The sequence below is a fragment of the Loxodonta africana genome, chromosome 3, assembly GCF_030014295.1.
Source record: "Loxodonta africana isolate mLoxAfr1 chromosome 3, mLoxAfr1.hap2, whole genome shotgun sequence".
Classification (NCBI taxonomy): Eukaryota; Metazoa; Chordata; class Mammalia; order Proboscidea; family Elephantidae; genus Loxodonta; species Loxodonta africana.
In genome coordinates this window covers 165160112-165182457 of record NC_087344.1, presented here as the reverse complement: position 1 = coordinate 165182457, position 22346 = coordinate 165160112, and the positions used below count along the sequence as shown (strand labels likewise).

General features: G+C 39.2%; 2 protein-coding genes across 10 annotated transcripts in view; one reads left to right on the top strand and one right to left on the bottom strand.

Annotated features, from left to right (window-relative positions):
* DRAM2 (DNA damage regulated autophagy modulator 2) overlaps positions 1–18503 on the bottom strand; it is a 40672-nt gene extending 22169 nt beyond the window's left edge. Inside the window, exons 1-7 of one of the 6 annotated variants that reach the window (XM_023547460.2) lie at positions 18377–18503; positions 17313–17380; positions 16053–16116; positions 12031–12119; positions 10760–10919; positions 5398–5465; positions 4055–4194 (exon numbers count right to left, since the gene is read on the bottom strand). In XM_023547460.2, the coding sequence (XP_023403228.1) occupies positions 4055–4194; positions 5398–5465; positions 10760–10890 (339 nt within the window). In that variant the 5' untranslated portion in view covers positions 10891–10919; positions 12031–12119; positions 16053–16116; positions 17313–17380; positions 18377–18503. Of the gene's footprint in view, positions 1–4054; positions 4195–5397; positions 5466–10759; positions 10920–12030; positions 12120–12920; positions 15971–16052; positions 16117–17312; positions 17381–18376 lie in introns of those variants that run through there. The other 5 variants (XM_023547461.2, XM_003409570.4, XM_064282423.1 and 2 more) reach the window with 5 other exon arrangements.
* Positions 18122–22346, top strand: part of CEPT1 (choline/ethanolamine phosphotransferase 1) — a 60985-nt gene continuing 56760 nt past the window's right edge. The window contains exon 1 of one of the 4 annotated variants that reach the window (XM_064282421.1): positions 18122–18251. The gene's annotated coding sequence lies outside the window, so the exon portion shown is untranslated. The other 3 variants (XM_023547457.2, XM_003409571.4, XM_023547459.2) reach the window with 3 other exon arrangements.

The following is a 22346-nucleotide window of genomic DNA, read 5'->3' as shown; positions in this document are numbered from 1 at the left end:
GGAGAAGTAAAGCACTACTGAAAAAGAAGAATAAAGTAGGAGGCCTCACAGTACCTGACCTATTATACAGCTCTGGTAGTCAAAACATTCCGGTACTGGTATGACAGATACATTGACCAATGGAACAGAATAGAGAACCCAGATGTAAATTCATCCACCTAAGGTCACCTGATCTTTGACAAAGGCCAGAAGTCCATTAAATGGGGAAAAGACAGTCTTTTTAAACAAATGGTGTAGTGGTTAAGTGTTACAGCTGCTAACCAAAGGGTCAGCAGTTCAAATCCACCAGGCACTCCTTGGAAACTCTGTGGGGCAGTTCTACTCTATCCTATAGGGTCGCTATGAGTCAGAATCAACTTGACGGCACTGGGTTTGGTATTGGCAAAACTGGATTTACATCTGTAAAAAAAAATGAAACAAGACCCATGCCTCACACCCTACCCAAAAACTAATTCAAAATGGATCAAAGGCCTAAGTATAAAAACAAAAATTATAAAGATTATAGAAAAAAAAAATAGGGTCAATGCTAGGGTCCCAAACACATGGCATGAACAGGGTAAAACCATAACTAACAAAACACAAACACCAGAAGATGGAGTAGATAACCGGGATCTTCTAAAAATTAAACATTTATGGTTCATCAAAAGACTTCACCAAAAAAGTAAAAAGAGAACCTACAGACTGGGAAAAATATTTTGGCTATGACAAACCTGACAAAGGTCTAATCTCTGAAATCTATAGGAAAATCCAATATCTCTACAACAAAAAGACAAATAATCCAATTAAAAAATGGGCAAAGGATATGAACAGACACTTCACCAAAGAAGACACTCAGGCGGCTAACAGACACAGGAGGAAATACTCTTGATTACTAGCCATTAGACAAATGCAAATCAAAACTAAAATGAGATACCTTCTCACTCTGACATTACTGGTATGAATCAAAAAAACAGACAATAACAAATGATGGAGAGGCTGTGGGAAGACTAGAACTCTTATGTACACACTATCATTTTTGAAAACGATACAGTGCTTCTTTAAAAAGCTAGAAACAGAAATACCGTAAGATCCAGCAATCCCACTAACAGGAATATACCCTAGAGAAATAAGAGCTATCACACAAATAGACATGTGCACACCCATATTCACTGCAGCATTATTTACGATAGCAAAAAGATGGAAACAACCTAAGGGCCCATCAGATGAGTGGATAAACAAACTGTGGTACACACACACAATGGCATACTATGCAATGATAAAGAACAATGACGAATCTGTGAAACATGTCACGACATGGATGAATCTGGACGGCATTATGCCAAGTAAAATAAGTCAATCACTAAAGGACAAATACTGTATGACCACTATTATAAACATTCATGAAAAGGTTTACACAGAGAAAGAAACAATTTTTGATGGTTACGAGTGAGGCGAGGAGTGAGAAGGGAAAAACACAACACTAACTAGACAACAGATAAGTGGAAACTTTGGTGAAGGGTAAGACAGTACACAACACTGGGGAAGTCAGCACAACTTGATGAAGGCAAAGTCACAGAAGCTTCATAGACACTTTCAAACTCCCTGAAGGGACCAAATTACTGGGCTGAGGGCTAGGGACCATGGTCCCAGGGGATATCTAGTTCAATTGGCATAACACAGTTTATGAAGAAAATGTTCTACATTCTACTTTCGTGAGTAGCATCCGGGATCTTAAAAGCTTGTGAGCAGTCATCTCAGATACTCCACTGGTCCCAGCCCATCTGAAGCAAGAGAGAATGAAGAAAACCAGAGGCACAGGGGAAAGATATGTCCAAAGGACTAATGGAGTACAACTACCACAGCCTCCACCAACTGAGTCTAACATAACTAGATGATGCCCAGCTACCACCACCAACTGCTCTGACAGAGACCACAAAAGAGGGTTCCGGACAGAGCTGGAGAAAAACTCAGAACAAAAGTCAAACTCACACACACAAAAAAGACCAGACTCACTGGTCTGATGGAGACTGAAAACACCTGAGAGCATGGCCCCTAGACACCCTTGTAACTCAGCAGTGAAGTCACTCTTCCAGTTCACCCTTCAACCAAAGATTAGATAAGCCCATAAAACAAAACAAGACTAAATGGGTGCATAAGCCCAGGGGCAAGGATGAGAAGGCTGAGGGGACAGGAAAGCTGGATGAATGGAAATGGGGAATCCAGGGTCGACAAGAGCATTGACATGTCGTGGGGTCAGCAACTAATGCAATGAAACAATATACGTATTGTTTAATGAGAAACTAATTTGCTCTGAAAACTTTCATCTAATGCACAATAAGGAAAAAAAAAGGACAATTGGAGTAGAAAATCACTATCTGTATACTAAAAATTCCAAGGAATCTATTTTTTAATACTGATTAGGCAAGGCAGGATCCCATTTGTGGCATAGACAGCTAGCTAGCTGTCCACCAAAATTTCTCCCCTTCCATAGTACACAGCTGTCCCTGGGAACTAATGTCCAATAAGACTACATCTCCCTGCCTTGCTAACGGTTAGCATATGCATGTCAGTGGAATGCTGTGAATTACTTCCAGGCCCAGGCTTTTAAGAAGCCGGTGTGCTTTCTGTATGCTCTCTTTTACAGTTTCAGCCAGCTGGATGCAGAAGACAAAAGGCCTTAGGGAATGACAGGAACTGCCTGTGCCTTAAATCACTGTGGGAGGAAAGCCACCTGCTCACCACAAACACTTGCACTGGATTCGTGTAAGAAAAACTGGTGTTACGTGACTGAAATTTTGGGCTTTCTTTTTTTTTTTTTAATGTGTTACAACAGTAAGCATTCCCCTAATTAATATTCACGTAGACCATACTTATAGAGACTACTAGTATTAACCGTTACTAAAAAACTATGAAAAATAGGGACCAATCTGAAGTATTATAGACAAAAACCGAATATATCTACATATGTGTATTTGTACAGTGGGTGTATTGTTTGTAGTTACATGTCTGAATGGTTATCCAATGTCTAAAAATGTAATCAAATGTCTACATTGAAACTATAAAGGCTCCATAGAGATTAGTTGAAAAGCACCATATGCCAGGATGCAGCCCGAAATATCAGAAATTCATCTGAAAGAATACCAACAGAATGTGAGAGCTTGCAAATACAGTGAAACCTGTGAGAGATGGAACACAACGAGACTGCCTTGTTTTGCCAGGTTTTGCAAATTTTCCCCCTTTGACAGGATGCAGTCTTACCACTTTTCTATGGCTCATTTTAGTGGAAAATATTTCCTTCTCTGACAGGTTTCTGCCTTACATAGGTTATAGCTTTCACAGGTTTTACTATACTTGTTGAAGGCTGACTGCTACTTGAATGTCAAGATGTACTTGAGAAAAAGGGGGAGGCGTTACAGATTATCCCTTTACTTCTTCATATATAGGGCTGGGCACCTAAGAACGCAGGCGACCAATGGTAATATGTAAACAAACCTCTAAACCCACTGCCATCGAGTTGATTCTGACTCATAGTGGCCCTAGAGGACAGAGTTGAACTGCCTGAGAGGGTTTCCCAGGAGCGGCTGGTGGATTTGAACTACTGACCTTCTGGTTAGCAGCTAAGTTCTCAACCACTACGCCACCAGGGCTCCAATATCTAAACAAGTATGTCAAATAGGTAAAGGACTACACATAATTTATTAAGCATATTTTTTAAAAAACTCAAAAATATTGACAACTGAAATCATATCAGTTATAATCTACATAAATTCTCTGTGTGGTCTTGCAGTAATCCTCAAGTGAGTTGTAATCAAGAGTCTGATAACTGTCCTGTGGATCCTAGAAAAAAGTTGAAATAATTTATAGTTGTTCAAGAGATTAACATTATTATTGGGAATGCCTTTTTCTAATTATGAATGTGGTTCTTTTCTAAGAGGGTCAAATAATTTAAAGGGAATGGAATCTATTTTGTTAAACGAAAAAAACAATAGCAGCATGAAATTGTTTCCAGTTTCCTCTTTTAACGTGTGTATTTATATACTTCAGGAAAATATCTATGCTGGGCTAAAACACAAACCTGGAAGTTTGCCACAATAGAAAGTCCTAAGCAACTGAATAATCCAAGTACAAGGCCAGCTTTGTTTAATCTGATGATACGGTTCTCGTCAGGATTCAGAGCATGGACTTGCTTGTAACGAACATAAATGGTAGCAACGCCTGGAGGAGATAATCCAAAAACAACAAAGTAATGGCCGAGGAGAAAGCTGCCAAGAGAGGGCTCACAGAGGTCACAAATCTAAAGAAACACAGATTTTCCTTTTAAAGTTAACCTCGGAGAAGAAAAACACCTGTAGATTTTAAAGAACTTTTAAAGTTCCATTATATACCTATTGATATCACTGCCTGACTGAACAAGTCATTTGAATCGTTTTAACATTTAGGACAAAACTTAAGAGATAAGTTCGATGTTTTCTGAAAATCTCTTAATGATATGTGCTACATAAAACAAAAAATATTTTATATGATCATCAAAGTCAAAAGTGACTAGTTCTAGAATATGGATAAAATGGTCATCGACAAAAAAGATAGCTCAAAAGATCATTACTTCACTCATATCATTCTCTTTCAAATTTACTACAACTTGGCTCAATCAGATACAGCATTCAATTAGACACAGTGCCCAATTATAGAGGGGAAAAAAGCCACTTTACCATCTTATTAGTCAAGGAAGGGCCAAAATGAACTTTCCATTGCAAAAATATTGCCCAAGAACTCAGCAGTGTAGAAAAAGTAATAAAGATACGCTTTAAGTAGTCAACATGTTCATGAAAAGTCAGAGTCATGAGACAAAATTTCTGTAAATTTAATCATTTTCCTGACATTTACTTCGGACCCAAGCAAATAATGGAAAAAAAAAATATTTTAACAAACCATTAATAAAAATTCAGTTCAGGATATAAATACTAAACAGAAATGAAAAGTACTATCACAGGAACTTCATCCCTCTGGAGTTAACACATCACTCAGAAATCAAAACATGCTTCCACCTCTACTCCTAAACTTCTAATTGTCCTAAAGGAATTTAGTTCAGGTTAGTGTGGTCAGTTGCATCTATGGCTCTTTTTCCCCTACTGATTACTTAAGAAGAAGAAGGCTTCGAAGAATATTTGCTTATACTTTACAACTTCTACGTGGATGAACACCTAAGTAGCCCTATAGATGAATAAAGATCTATTTCCATAATTTATAATTTCTAGAAATTGTTCTTTTTAAAGTAGCATACCTGTGATCAATAATTTAGTGATGACATTCCCTCAGGTATAACTAAAAAGTACAAGCAGTGTAAGACAATAAGCTTTAAAAAGGAAAATAGCAATTTAGCTATTATTTTTAATCCTTGAGATCGCTCTCATTACTTACATAAAACTGCAGTAACATTTAACATTGCCCCAAACAAGCATTTTTCTGGAGCTACTGTACCAGTGTCACTGAAAGAAAAAGAAGAAGGAATGTAGATTTCTCACGTAAGATATACAGGGGTATTTCTTCTGAGCAACAAGAAGTAACAGGAATTACTTCAAACCCTATGTCTCTTATCGGTCCAAAAGTTCAATTCTTACATCATTTTATGAAGAGAACATGGAAACTTGCGCTCACAGATATTTGCCTACTTCACTTTCTTCTCACATTGCTTAAAGGTTATTTCTTTCCCACATAACAGAAATCAATATAAATTGATAAAACAAAAAAGTTATACTTGGTGTGTTACGATTATGTTACTGACTTACCATCAGTCAGGCAGGAGTGTTTATCTGTCTCACCAAAAGATTCCCTAAAGATCACAGGCCCTTTCACAATTCTACCTTTTTGTACCTGCGCTGACTCTTTTTTTTGACTCTGCCTAGAATTCAATTAACACCTAATCATTATTCAAAGATTAATTAAAATAAAAATACTAACCAAGCACTTACCATATGCCAGGCACATTTATGGACAGAAATACAGTGGCAAGTAAAATGGACAAAGCCCCTGCCCTCATGGAGCTTACGTTCAAGACCAGTTCTGAGTCCCCTCTTTTCTACTGTCTTTACCACCTCCTCTAGCAGACAATTAATGACTACCACAGCATTCTGTCCACCCATTGCTGTCGAATCGATTCTGACTCATAGCAACCCTATAGGGCAGAGTCGAACTGCCCCATAAGGTTTTCAAGGAGTGGCTGGTGGACCCTCCCAGTTCACAGGATCAACAAAACAATGAAATGAAGCATGGAGTAATACATGAAAAGTTCTAGCATAGTAGCAGGCACATGAGAGACACCCAGTGAATGATAGTGCTTTTCCTTTCCCTCAACCTACTACAAAAATTAAAAAGACAAAAGCTTGGGCCTTCAATAGAGTAGTAAAGAACTAATAAGGATTCTCAGCTAAGGCAATGTAATGGAAATAAAAAAGAAATAGTCATGGCTGCTAAGGAATCCGTAAGGTCTGGTGAACATGTGGATTGGGGGTTTTAAGAAAAGGAAAGTATCAAACATAAATTTTAAGGATTGGTTCTTTGAGCTCTAAAGTTCTAGGAGTCTTTTTCTTAATAAAAATCTGCAATTAAAAAAAAATTCTCTTTAATGAAAATAGAAAAAGAAACAAAAACAATGTATTTGTGAAGGAAAAACAATAAAAGAATAATAAATGATATAAATGATTTTGTTACTCTTTGATTCTCTTCAGAGTGTGGGATTATGGGTTGTTCTTTTTTTCTTCTGCCTTCCAAATGTCCACAAGGTATGAATTTTTCTTTTAATCGGAAAAAAAAAATCCATAATTTTAATAGTTGTACTCCAAATGATGTTCCCATTTTAGATTGTCCCATAAATAAGTAAAAGCACACATTTCCAAGATGGCTGGTTAAGGGTGCCCCATCTTTTGGCCCTGAAACAAAGACATAAATTGGCCAACAAATTAAAACAGCCATGTCCATGACTTCATCAGCATGGTACTTCATTCAACCCAATGGCTACTAAACTGCTTTGATCACAGACCATCAGAAAAATGTCTGAGCATGTCATCTCAAAATACATGTATTTGTTATATTACCATTCCATATATTAAAAGTTGTTATGTATATATACTTTTTTTATATTAAAAGTTGTTGTTGTTGTTGTTGTGTGCCATCGAGTCGATTCTGACTTATAGCGACTCTACACGGCACAGGAGAACTGACCCATAGCGTTTCCAAGGAGCAGCTGGTAGATTCCAACGGCCAACCTTCTGGTTAGTAGCCTGAGCTCTTAACCACTTTGCCACTGGGGTTCCATATTAAATATTAGTCAATTTTAAATATCTTTTTTTAATTAAAAAATACATGAAGAGGTTTCGATATTTTCTTCTTGCACCCAGCGGATAGTCATGCACTTCACTGGGGCACCTGCTTGTAGTCCAGTTGCCTTTGAAGTGAAATTTACATTTGGTCATGCCTTTCGGAAACCCTGGTGGTGTAGTGGCTAAGTGCTACGGCTGCTAACCAAAAGGTCGGCAGTTCAAATCCACCAGGTGCTCCTTGGAAACCCTGTGGGGCCATTCTACTCTGTCCGGTAGGGTCGCTATGAGTCAGAATTGACTCAACGGCAATAGGTTTGGTTAACAGGTTTTTTGGGCTATAACAACTAAATCCTTTGGATAGGGTCTAGTAACAGAAAAGGAACCTTGGAGACCATCTCCTTGTTGCTGTTAGGTGCCATCAAGTCGGTTCTGACTCATAGCTACCCTATGCACAACAGAAAGAAACACTGCCTGGTCCTGAGCCATCCTTACAATCATTGTTATGCTTCAGCCCATTGTTGCTGCCACTGTGTCAGTCCACCTTGTTGAGGGTCTTCTTCTTTTCCACTGACCCTGTACTCTGCCAAGCATGATGTCCTTCTCCAGGGGCAGATCCCTCCTGACAACATGTCCAAAGTATGTAAGACGCAGTCTCGCCATCCTTGCTTCTAAGGAGCATTCTGGTTGCACTTCTTCCAAGACAGGAGACTATCTAGTGTAATTTAATCATTTGGCAGATGAAGGAAATGAGCCTAAGTAAAAATGACTGCTATTGAGTTTAAACATATTAGATTGTTGGAGAAAGATTCCTGGGTAATACTAAGCTCATAAGCGGGGAAAAAAAAAAGGCAAAAGGGCTGGGCAGAAAAGGAAGTGTCTAGGGTGTCATCAGATAATCACATGCAATACCATCAAAGAACTGAAACTCTGAAAAAGAACCCAACAGCCTTTTAAGCAAATTATTAAAAGTTCTTTAAAATGGAAACAGACAAGGTCTCAGAAGGGGAAAAAATAATGAAGAACCCTCGTGAATCTTAAGTATGTATCTTTTCTCAGAGTTACTGAAGAATGGACTGGCTCCTTAAGTACTTATTTCTCTAGCAAAGTAATAAACAGTGATTATTTGCCAAATTATTCCTAGAATCAGGACATTAAATTCTAAAACATTTTTGGGTTTTATAAATCTTCCCAAAGTGTACCTAATTTGTTTATGTTCTTTGTGCCATACCATTGTGGAAACAAATGTAGGTGGTGGAAAGGTTATTTTACAGAGGGTGAAAAATGAATAAATGAAACTGCAACAACAACAAGCTAAAGCATTAGATAGATATACAGATGTAGATATATATACACATATATATACATATGAACCAAACCAAACCCCTTTCCATCGAGTCAATTTCGACTCACAGTGACCCTATAGGAGAGAGCAGAACTGCCCCATAGGGTTTCCAAGGAGCAGCTGGTGGATTTGAACTGCTAACCTTTTGGTTAGCAGCCATAGCGCTTAACCACTGCACCACCAGGGCTCCGTATATGTATATGTATTTACATATTTTTATACAAATGTATACATTTAAAAGAACATACATATATATATATTTCATTTGGTAGTTCCATGGAGACAGGATGTTTCAAAGGCCTCATACAGAAGATGAATACTTTTTTTGGACCTAACCATACCCCAGGTGAAATCATTTTGAAGAGAAAGCTGTAATTGCTAAATCATATTCAATTATGGTATTTTAAAGACGACATTTTCGGAACCTCCCCTCCTTACATAATTCTTTTAACTTTTATATAAAAGTTTAAACTTTAGTTAACTGCAGAAACCGTTTATAATGATCCTGGTTTTTCTTATGTTGCTTGTAAGAACATAAATTGATGCAACCAGTTTAGCAGGGTATCTGGCAAGCACCAAATTAAAAATGATGATGTCATATTACCTATTCAGCAATTCTACTCCTAGGAACCTATGTCACATAAATATAAACACAAGTATGTAAAGTTACAGGCAATGGTATCTTCAATACAGCATTTTGTAACAGAAAAAAATAAATAAAAATAAGCGATTTGTCTATGTCATTTTTTAAAAATGAAACAAAACCAAAAAATTCAAAAAAAGTAAAAGGTGAAGAAAAGAAGAGAGGTAAAGGAAAAGGAGAGGGAGAGAGAAAGAGTTTTGTAAAAACACACATGACAAATCAAACCCAACTCTGGAAGGAGACTGACCAAACCATGAATCATCTCTGGGCAGCAGGCACTGGAAGGGTGTGGGAAAGGACTTTCACTTTTTATTTTATAATCACTCTGATATTGCTTATATTTGTTATAATGTCCACATGTTGCTTTTTTAACTAGAGAAAAAGGGAGTTATGAACATAGCATATGCAACTGAGTAGCCATGCTTCCATCATTAGCAGTTTTGAAATTTCAAATACACTACTGATAAACTTTGAATAGTTAATCTGTCAGAAAGGCCAAGGCAAAATATAAAGAGAAAGAACGCAGTCTCTAGGGTCAAATTACCTGGGTTCGAATCCTGGCTTCTAACAAATCAGCCACTGAAAACCCTATTGAGCACAGTTCTGCTGTGATACACATGGGGTCACCGTGAATGGGCATAGACTGTACAGCAAATGGTAGTTTGGAATCTTGGCTCAAACGTTTACAAGTTCTATGCTCTTAGGCAAATAACCTCTCTGGACCTCATTTCCTCCTCTCTAAAATGAGGATAACAGTTCCTACTTCAAAAAGTTGTTGTAAAGTTTCAATTATTGACGACATAAGAATTCTTAGAACATTATTTGGCACATAGTAAGCAGACCAATAAATATTTATCATTATCAGTATCTTTTAAAATTATTGGTATTGTTTGCAGCATTTTTTAATTTTCAGAGGAGAATAATTCCAATTCTTTCTTCTGAGATAACCTCAAATATTTATTTGGAAGACAAGGCACTAAAGGTGTCACAATTCACTAACTGAATCTTATCCCTCTGTCTCCATATTTCTCTACTACATAAAAAACTACATAGAAAGAGCCAAATATAAGCTCCTTTTTAAGTTCTCTTTATTTTCACAATGCCAACAGAAAATCTGAATTTTAAAATATCAACATTAAACACTGGCTTCTTACAGGTGAAGAGTGAGCTTCTTGGATCAAGTAGACACATGAGACTATGTGGCCAGCTCCTGTCTGGAGAGGAGACGAGAGGGCAGAAGGGGTCAGAAGCTGGCCGAATGAACACGAAAATAGAGTGGAGGGAAGGAGTGTGCTGTCTCACCAGGGGGAGAACAACTAGAAATATACAGCAAGGCATATATACATTTTTGTATGAGGCTGACTTGATTTGTAAACTTTGACTTAAAGCACAATTAAAAAAAAAAATTGGCTTCTATTTAAAATATGAATGAGACGTAAAATAAGGATTTTTCCCATAAAAATAATACATTTCACTCACCTGATATAAGGCAAAACAGGGTCGACATGATGGAGTGTTATTGCAGTAATGTATGAAAAGATGAAAGCTGCAGCAGTCCAGATTACAAGAGCTGAAGGGAGAAAACTGAGGCCTTGCTGAAACCACCACATCTCAAACAGGTCTTCTGAAGCAGAAAAGTCTAGAAAAGATAATTTGCAAGGGTTTCCTCTGTTCCACATTAGCCATCCATTCCCACTATCTTGGCAGTTAACACGCTGAACTGTCCACTTCTGAAATCATCCCGCACACCATCCCCCAACCCTGTTCTCCCTCCCTTTCTCAGTAAGCAAAATCAGGATTCACTCACTTCCCCCAGTCTGAACCTTCTGTCTTCCTCATCTTCCCACATGTAAGCAAGCACCAAATAATGTTTGTTCTATCTTCTAAATTTCTATCCCTTCTATCTTCACTACCACTTATCTATCTAAACCACCATCATCTCTTGGCCAGATTTAATAATCTCCTAAATTGTCCTCCTCCAGTCTTGACCACAACCAGTCTAGGCTCCGCTCTAAAACCACGTGATACTTCTAAAATACCAATCTGACTACATTACTTTCCTATGAAGGATCCCTAGGCTCCACTCTAAAACCATGTGATACTTCTAAAATGCCAATCTGACTACATTACTTTCCTATGAAGAATCCTTCAACACCGTCCCTGTGCCCATACAAGTCATTTTTCCTCCTTAATATGGTCTACAAAATCCTGGCATCACCTGGTCTCTATCTTTCTATATTCATCTTCGGCCACTCTGTTTGCTCCCAATTCCTTGCTCTAGCCATTTTACCATTATAAAGGCAAACATTTAGTGTTTACTATGTGTCAACAATTAAGCATTTTAAACACTTCATTTATAATTAAAAAAAAAAAATTACAAGCATATAATTCAAAAGAATTATAAAGATGCTAAGAGAATTGCCTAAGGTCACAGGGCTAGAAAGTAGTAGACAAAGGATTCAAACCCAGGCTCTTTAATTGCAAATTATTATGCTATACTGCCAGACCAAACTTCTTTCAGATCTTCAAACGGGCCATGCTCTCTTGCAAACCTTTAGATCTCCATATATTGCCATTTCTGTCTGCATGATAGAGTACAATGCTACCACCCTCCCTCCCCCCACTACCACCGGTTAACTCCTATGCATCTTTTAGGTCCCAATCCTTCTAGCTTCAGCTCAGAGTCCCTTTGTTTGCACTAGCTCCATTTATCTGCCCAACTGAGACACTTATCACATTTAACTGTTTACTTGCTTGTTTGGTTTTCTCTTCCTCACTGAATTTTAAGTTCTGTGACAGCAGGAATCAACTGTTTTGTTCACCATTATATTTCCAGCTCCTACATGAGAAGAAAAAAAAAGGTCGAAATACGTACATACATACATGTATATATGTATATATACATGCACATACATAGAGATACATATACACACACACTCCACACATCACTGCTTTCTTCCTTAAATCCCAGGCTGATGTTGTTGTTAAGTAATAAGGAGCCAATAATGTGAATTTTAGAAAACAGTAACATCTTTTTTACTTTTTTTAATTTGTTTTACTTTTGTTGTTGTTGAGAATATACACAGCAGAACATACACTAATTCAACAATTTCTACACATACAACTTAGTGACTTTGATTACATTCTCGGAGTCACGTAACCATTTTCACCCTCCTTTTCCAAGTTTTTCTTCCCTATTAACTCACTGCCCCCTAAGGTTCCTGGCTAATTTTTCAAGTTGTTGTCAATTTGATCCATACAGATAGATATTCATAAGAGTATAATGTTCAAGGCTGACATTCTTTACTAGTTAAGCTAAACTATTGCTTGGTTTTAAGAAGACTTCAGGGGACACTTTTGGTTTAAGGTTTAAAGATTATCTCAGGGCAACAGTTTCAGGGGTTCGTCCAGCTGCCATGAGTTTTTGAAATTCTGTTCTGCATTCCCCCCCTTTTGATTCTACTACAGAATTAACGTATCTTTACACAATTAATTTTTAAAAAATGAATTCAGTTTTAAAAATTACAGCAAATTATTTCTAGGCACATGCAAATAATTTCATGTTTGGAGGAGCATCTTCTCATGGTTTGATGAACTAAAATTATTTGCCATGAAGTTTATAAAAATTCACAGCTCTTACTGTCACAATCCTCCACTGTGCTCAGCTTCCTCATCACAGACGGACCTTCCAAATAATGAAATTTCAATCGCTTTTGACTTTTACTTGTCACTTAGCCTGGTCATCTGATTTGTTACTAAATCTGTACATTCACATCTTGCTAAATAAGTTCCTTTTCCTTTATTCCTAAAGTCACCATTTTAGGCTTGAGTTGAGTCATTTCCTGCCTGAATTATCACAATCTCCTCTTTTCCTATACACTTCTTTTCTTTGTTAGTCCTTAACACTTCATCTACTTTTCCCCCTTTATTTATTTAGTTACCACAATTTCTTGCCAAGATTCCATAATGGTTTCCTTAACATAGGTTTCTAAGACAATAATTCTTACTTTCCATATTTTTTAATTACTTCTCAAATCTTGTTTTTAATTGTTTATGTTTTATTTCTGTAAACATCAATTTGTTTCTGATAACCCCAGTCTAAAGTTCTCAGGAGTCGCGTTCCATTATTTGTCAGTTCGGCCAACCCTTGCACATGTGTTTTATGGTTTCTGACCATGAGTTTGTATTTAGATGATATTAATTTAGATGTATTCTAAAAAGTTTAGATTAATGGTGAGTCATTCCATAGAGGGTTTGTGTTTATTTTTTTCAGGCACCCTGGCATATTACCAACTGAGCCAACTTTTGACCCCTTGGGTTTCCAGTTTTTTTGGAACATGTAGGTATGGAAATTTTAACCTTGAATCTGAGTGATGGCACACCCGAGTTTCAAGTTCTCAGCTGGTGTCTTTATTCCCCCACCTGGAACTGAGGCAAAAAAATGAACACATTTCTTTACCATCTCCTTTGCCAGGAGGGAGATATTTTTCTAACCCACCTCTCACTGAGTAGGTAGACTTTTGAGGGTCCCGGCTCAACTTGGAGGAGGTAGTTTTCCAAGGCCATAAGTTATACAATTTCAAGCAAAAACATTTATATTTTATGAAAATATCACCCTGAAACACAGGTACCATTTACACAGATGACCATGTGAATGGTACCATGTAGAGCTGTGTACCTGGGAGGTTCAGCCATCTGAAGCCTATCTCTCTATCTTGGGTGCTTTATTTCTGCTATCAGCCAAATGCCCCAAAAGGAGCCACAATGCCAGTTTACCACTCTGGTTTAGCTTTCTCTCTGGGTTTTCAGTCCTGGGAATTTCCCTTTCTTTCCCACAACATAAGCGATGCATTTAAAAAGCTAATATACTTTATTCAGCATTTAAGTGTTTTGGCAAAAGAGATTTTCAAAACATTCTGTCCACTCCTTTGCCAAAAACATAGTTTCCCATCCCCCAACCCCTTTTATTGCTTTTGTAGGTCCAAATTCTTCCTACTCATCAAACCAAACTAGAGACTATAAAGGACAGAGCAGAAGTGCCCTACATGGTTTCCAAGGAGCTGCTGGCGGATTCAAACTGTCAACCTTTTTAGTTAGCAGTTGTCATTCTTTACCACTGTGCCACCAAGGCTCCCTACTCATCAACATCGAGCTCAAATGCCATCTTCTGCACACCAAAACCCAAAACCGACCGCCGTCAAATCGATTTCAACTCATAGCGACCCTACAGGACAGAGTAGAACTGTCCCATAGAGTTTCCAAGGAGCGCCTGGCGGATTTGAACTGCAGACCTCTAGGTTAGCAGCTGTAGGTGCACTTAACCACTATGCCACCAGGGTTTCCCTTCTGCACACAATCTTCTCTAATTCTTTTGCTTCTGGAAATTAGCATTCCTTCCTCTGAGAATATTTGACTGTGCACATCACTTACAGCTCATTATATTCTAAACCAAAACAAAAAACCAAATCCAGTGCCGTCAAGTCGATTCCAACTCATAGTGACCCTAAAGGACAGAGTAGAACTGCCCCGTAGAGTTTCCAAGGAGCGCCTGTTGGATGTGAACTGCCGACCCTTTGGTTAGCAGCCGTAGGACTTAACCACTACGTCACCAGGGTTTCCCACTATATTCTACTGCATAAAAATTTATGAGAGTGCCTTAAGTGGATAATATCCTTGATAAGGGACTCCATTTCTCCACATAAGCCTAGCAGAGGGTTTACTCATAGTAATCACTCAATAAATCTTTCTTGAAAGAACAGCCAGAAACAAATCCCCTTCATTCCCAAAACAGCTCATGACTGTTCTATATCAATAAACAGTATTACCATTTTTCTAGCTTATCTAGAGTAACCTTAGGTTCTCTCTTCCAAAGCCTTCACATGATGTCACTAAGGGATGGTAATTCTACCTCTGTAAGTCATTTGCAACCATCTCTTCCAGTTCCCACTGGAATCACTCGATTCAGATTTTTAGTTCTTTCAGCCAAAGTGCTTTTTTTCTTCCCATCTATCCATCCTATATACATTGCCAAATTAATATTTCTAAAGCATTTCTCTGCTCAAAAACTTTTTTTTTACAAAGTTGTGTGACCTTAGACAAGTTTCAGAACTCTCTGTGCCAGTTTCTCCTTTGAAAAATGGAAATAATATCATCAGTACAGGCTGTACTGTCCAATATAGTAGCCATAAGCCATACATGACCATTTAAATTTATTAAAATTAAATAAAATTTAAAAATTCAGTTCCTCAGTTGCACTAGTCACATTGCAAGTGCTCAGTAGCCAGCCAAATGTGCCTAATGTTACTACATAGGATAGTGAAGACACAGAATATTTCCATCATGTGGAAAAGTTCTATTGGACTGAGCTGGACAGTATTATAGGGATTCCACTTCCGTAGCACAAGCAAAACACTAAACACATCGCTGATGCATAATAAATGGTAGGTTTTATTAATATCATCTGTTAAATGGTCTAAAATAGCCCCCTCATAGAGGTTTACTCAAGTACTAAATGAGATGATATATGTAAGGTACTACATACAAAAAAAAGAAAAACCCCATTGCCGTCAAGTCTATTCCAACTCTTAGCAACCCTATAGGACAGAGTAGAACTGCCCCATATGGTTTCCAAGGAGCAGCTGGTAGATTCGAACTGCCGACCTTTTGGTTAGCAGCCATAGCTCTCAACCACTACGTCACCAGGGTTTCCAAGGTACTATCATAGGTGGTCAATAAATGTTTGTTCCCCTTTAGAAAGTGAAAGATGAATTACCTGTTGTACGAGTTTACACAATGTCAGTCTTCAGATCTGCCCAAATCTGCACCTTCTGTAAGCTCTGAAAGTCCCATACAAAGAAAAAAAGAGGTTGCTGTTTCAATCCACATGATCTTAAACATATGCACAACTTCAAGTTCATGCACCAATATTGCTCATGGGCAGAACACTATGCTACAGCATTGTCTGTAGGTTATTCTCCTTAAAGAGTTGATACTTTTTTGTTTTAATAATGATATTGTACTACATGGAATTGAGTAATATTTTAATTCCAGAATATCAAATTATCCTTTCTCACATCAGACACCTTTCACTGGTCTCAAAAGGATAAAAGAAAAACACTGGGTTTCCTTCGACAGAAGAAGTGGCAAAAATGAGGGGGAAATGGTAGCTTACAAGTTTAAGCAAAATAAAATGCTTAAATAGCTAGTGTGTGATCCAATGGAAAGAATACAAGCTGATATCGCGTTTATCTAAATGCAAATCCTAGCTTTACCACTTCCCACTTGTATGATTTCAAGCAAGTTAACTTCTCTAAACTGTGGTAGTCTAATCTGTAAAGCAGGCATCTCAAAGGGTGATTCTGCACAATGAAACAGGATAAGCATATAATAAATACCAGCGGATTTAATTAATTTGGTACAGCTGTAACTAGTCATAGGTATGAGAATGACAATGCTTAATTCTTTTTCTGAATGCATCATCTTGGATTTGTATCTCCTTTGGCTTTAAAGATTCCAGTTGTTTAAACTGACAGTTTAGAGGAGAAAATCAAAAAACCAAACCCAATATCGAGTTGATTCTGACTCATAGTGACCCTTCAGGACAGAGTAGAACTGTCCAATAGTTTCCAAGTAGTGGCTACTGGATTTGAACTGCTGACTTTTTGGTTAGCAGCTGAGCTCTTAACCACTGCACCACCAGGGCTCCATTTAGGGATTCCACTTCCGCAGGGCTTAAAACGCATTACCAGATTGCTAAAGAAAACTGTGAAATTTAAGTGCTTGAACCAGGAAAAGAAGACTGCTACTGCTCATGTCTTTTCACCTTGCAAAGCTGGAAGTCTGGCTGGGTAACTGCTAAACAAGCAAAATTAGAGCTTTAATGGTTAATAGCTCAAGAAACCTTTCAAATTGTTCGAAAATATGCAGGAATAACCTCCACACAGGAGCAAGTTTGTTTTAACGAAAGGTTCCTGCATCTCTCACTTATCATCTATGCTTTCTTTGAAGTTGTAGGAATCAGAAATGCACTTACAGTTTTTAAATTTCACAAATGTTTAAATCCCAGGAATTCCTTTTGCTGCCTCCTTTCAGTAATCACTGCTGAAAAATAATAAGAAGATAGATTCTGGATATTCCAAGTGAACAAGAGAGGAAGCCCCAAAGCTTCTTTTAGAGGTACACAAAACTATCAGGTCCAAAGCAAAGAAAACGGTGATTTTTCTAAAATGTAACTTAGCCGCTTGACAAATGTAATCTTGTTATGGTTAAATCCTAACAAATCTACAAAGTTAAGCAAGTTTTCTTTTATAAACTGGATCAAATGCTACACGGAGAAATGGGGAGAATCCAAATTACAGAGCTCCATTTGGGTACTAATTTACAAATTAAAATTTGAGAGAATAGGGAAAATTATTTCTGGGGTGTGTTTCCTGTGTTTTACCAATGTATCGTAATGTAAAGCACGGTTTTGAGGAAACCCAGGGCTTTCTGTATGAGGCCCAACCACGGCGACAGAACTGCATGCATTAGACTGAGCTCCGTGTAAACACAAGGTCACCAAGGATCTCAATTTCAGACACCTCACGCCTCATGCAATCTGTGTCCCGGTGCGACAATAGGAACGTGACCTCAGTCCCAGTTTTTATGAGACTGGGGCAAAGGTTCTGGGAAACGAGATAAAGGCTAGTTGCCGATTTAAACAAATACAGAGGATTTATTTAGACCACTGCCTTTTTCCGGAGGCGGGAAGCACCCGGGCGAGGACCTAGGCTCCACTTTGCCTGGGGCGGAGATAAAATGCGGGAGGCGGAGCATGGCTGGGCTTGGGACTTATGGAGAAAGGAGGAGGGAAAGGGAGGCTCGCGAAGGGGTGCACAAGACCAGAGACCAGCCTACACCGCCGCCTCTCTCCCGGCCCCCCACGCCCGACCACCTGGCCCCTCTCCGGGGCCTCGCGGTGTCGCCTCTGGAGGTAGAGTTAGCCCGCACGCGACTCGCGCGACCGCCACGGAGATGGGGGGCTCCGGTCTGCGCCCACTTCCCCTACCCACCAGATTCCATCCTCTGACGCACCCCCTTACGCCTCTTTCGGCCTACCTTGCCCGGATAACCCAGCCAGTGCCGGCAGCGGACTCCCGAGCCTGCCCGCAGGATGGAGAAGGGGCGGAGCCCTGGAGCGCGCTCCCGAGCAGCCAGGCCAGCCCCGGGGCGCGCTCACTGCCCGGAGGTGCGCGCTCGCGCTGCAGCTCGTTCTGATCCTGTCTCCCTTTACGGCAACCGCGAAAGTGTCGTGAGCGTGCTGCCGCGGATCGCAGTCACTCAGTCGGCTGGAGCCGGAGGTTCTTATTTCTAGGGGTGTGCCTTTCGGGGTCAGGGTAAGGATGCGGGGCTCCGTACTGGGAAAACTGCGGGGGTGTGAAGGACGTTCTGAGGAGCACAACTCCCAGGAAGGGTGGAGAGAGGGCTGGATGCTCTGGGGTGGGCATTGGTACGTAGCTGTGTACTCCCGCGAAACGAACGCCGCCCTTCTCGCCGGCGCAGGGTGGCCTCGCGCGCGTAGTCTGCCCTCTGGTATCATATAGAGCGATTGATGTGGCGAAGCGTCTGCGCGGGTCCCCGGAGGCTGATGTATGGGAGCCGGGGGGTGGAGGTGGAGACAGCCTGGGCGGGCCGAGGGCTGGGGGCGCTGCCATCGCGGAACCGACCTTGCCTGTCAGGTCCACACCCTCCTGCCCCGGTGCTGCCAAGTCCACAAACCGCCTTGCACACTTTGCTGGGGTTGCCTTCTCTTTGGAGTGTGGTGCTGGTATTTCGCGTCTGGGCCACGCTCCTTGGTCAGCAACTTTTCTACAAATTTTCGCTTATATTGACAGGCTCTGAAATTGCCGGCTTAGGTTTATTTCAGCAGTATTCTTGGAAGGAGAAAGGACACGAAAGTTGCTACTATTTGGTGGTGTTCCCGGGAACACTGGATGAATGGAATTTTTCCACTTAGCAAACGTGTTTAACTTGTTTTTTTGCAGTTCGGTGCTCAGCGTTTTTGTGGCATTTTACCATTTTGCATCATTAGTATTGAATGTACTGTATAATATGGCTTAAAGTCTCTTAGTTGGTCAATAAATCCATGTTTAGTAAGTTCATAATTGTATTTTAACAAACATTTGTGTCTTCTCTTGTACGGGATCAAAGAATATAGATTCACTTCTTACTCTCAAACTAGTAGGAGTGAGTTCAGTAAGTGTGTAAGGAATTGATGAACTTACAAGACAAGTTAGACTGTGGTAACTCTAAAAAAAGGGAGCTTAAAAAAAAAAGCTAAACCCATTACGGTCCAGTCGATTCCCACTCATAGCGATCCTATAGGACAGAGTAGAACTGCCCCATAGAGTCTCCAAGGAGCGCCTGGTGGATTGGAACTGCCGACCTTTTGGTTACCAGCTGTAGCTCTTAACCACTACAGGGTACTTAAAGCATTACTAATTTAGAACCATTGGCGGTCACATAAAGTTCCAGAGTTTGAAGTTCTAAAAGCATTTTGTTGCATGTTTCTTCTGTGCTGAGAAAAAAAAATTGTCGTATCCACTTGTTTATATCTTGTCTTTACAGCCTTTCCACTTAAGAAGTAAATTGGATAAATCTGCCTCTAGTATTATCCTGTCCATTCTTTCGACGAAGGCTTCTTTATTTGTTGTCCAGTTGATAGATTATTACTGAGTATTTACAACTATGGTTTCATAAACTCATTCTCCTTCATGTCTCACCCCCAGTCTCTTTAAAAATTTACATTCTAAATATTAAATATTTAGAATATTACCTCAAACTTTTTTTAATAACCCCAATTACATTTTATTGCATTGTCAGTTTCTTTGTTCCCCGGGCAGCAGTGATTTGTCCTTCCAAGCTGGATAAAGGTATTGGTGATGTTCTTTTTGAGGGTCATGCTGTCCTGTCTTTTTTAAGGGCACAGGAAAATAAGCTATGAAATGCCACACTTTTTCCTGTGCCTTTGAGGCCGTTGTTTTATTTCCTTTTTTAAGGAATGCAAGATTTCACTTGAGCAGTATAGTAAATCTAAGTTGTATTACAGTTTTTGCTTCCAAGTATGCTGAAAAGGCTTTTGTTTTTGTAAACTTGCTCTGTGTATCACTTGTTGAATAATGCTGAACTTAGTCCTGTGAGCCTGTTTCCTTTTTCTATCTTTTTCACTTGCTCTTTATCGTTTGCTCTGCCTCCCTGATAGTGTTGGCCATTAGTATTTTCCTTCGGTGCTGCCACAAAGATTGGGGAGATCTGTGAGCATACTGCCAATTCTGTATAGCTCAAAACTTGGCATCCAGAGACATGGGGTGGGTAGGAGACATTGGGTGTTCGGAATTTCTCACAAGTTAGATACTGTGTGTGCTTATCTTAGGCTCCGCTCAGCTGTTGAAGTTTTTTTTTTTTTTTTAAAGTGGGATACTTGTCCCATGTTCCCCAATCCTGAAATCTACACAGAAATAACATAGGCAGCATGCCATTATCCTCAGCTTCTGTAAGCTTAGGTGTGTTTTAAGGTCCCCAAGTTATGCGTAATTTTCATAAAGGTAATATCTTTGATTATATTTTTGGACCTTTGTTGGACTTTTCAGATAAATATTCATGCCTGCACAAAGAAAATTCTTCATCAGACCATATGTGTTCTACTTGGACTCCCACAAGTTTATTCACAGCGTGTTATAACTTAGCTGTTTACAATACTGCCCCCTTCCCTTTTTGAGGCTCTTGAGGGTATGGATGGCATATTTTAATCTTTCTGTTTCCTCAGGGTCTAGAACAACTAGTTATTCATTAAATACTAGGTGGATCATATTTGTTCATTGCTCACTACATAAATATTGATTACCTACTAAGTGCTAAGTGCTAGGTGTGATAAAAGATCCTGGAAAATAGAATGTTAGCAAGATAGCCATGGCCTCTGACCTCGTGGAGTTTATAGACCACTGTGGGGAACACCCACTCCCCACCAAAGAAAAATTATCAAACAAAAAAAGTTCACCTAAAGGACTGTGATCAGTATTATAGTAAACTGAATTATAGATGGGAATTTTTTATAGTTTAAAATACTCACTTTTACTATTGTGATTTATAGAAACATACCCTTAATTAACAAATAGCTTGTGCTGCAAAATTATAGGTTTCTTTATAGGCTCATAGGTGGCTTCCCTTTACATTCAAAATAAAATCTCAACCCCATGCCATGGCCTAATAAACCTCTGTATTGTCTGGCTCTTCAAACCTCATTCTACCCCACTGTTCATCTGGTTTACTACTGTCCAGCCATCATGATCTCTCAAGTACCTGAACAAGAAAAGCTCTTTCTTGCCTCAGGGCCTGTTCCCTTTTCTTGAAATTTTCTTCCTCGTGCTCTTGGAACGGCTATCTCCTTCTTTTCTACTGGTTTTGGTATAAATGCCATCTCTTCAGAGACTTCATCCACCCTATTTAAAATATGTACCTCCAACTGCTTTCTGGTTTGGCACTTTGTTTTCTTAACAGCATCTGTCACAGTGTGTAATGTTATTCGCTTGTTTACCTGTGTTTGATTGTTTTCCCAGCAGACGTGAGAGCTGCGACCATGTCTGTTCTTGTTCACTGCACTCAGATGTTGGTTGAATGGTTTTGGAGTTTGGAATCCATTTTCCCATAAAAACTGTAAATGACTGGTGGCTAGATTCCTAAGCTAGCCAGCAATAATTTTAATTTCTTACATAAATTTTTTTTTTTTTTTTTTAGTTTCTTGTAGTGCGGTAAGAAAGGGATGTTCTCTCCTTACCTTTAGAGAATAGGCCTGACGCCAGATAAAATAATCTTTATGATATTTGTACCTCCTTTCCATTTTCATGCCCCACATTCTTTTTTCCCTTCACTACATGTAGTTCTGATCCTCCTATTGCAGCTCCCTTGAGATATGCTTGCTTTTTACCTGCTGAATTTCAGAAGCTCTTTTTTCTTCTTCCTGAAGTGGTTTTCATAGCAATAACCTCTGGATCTCAGGTGTGATGGGGAAGAAGGAAGATTGGATTTGGAC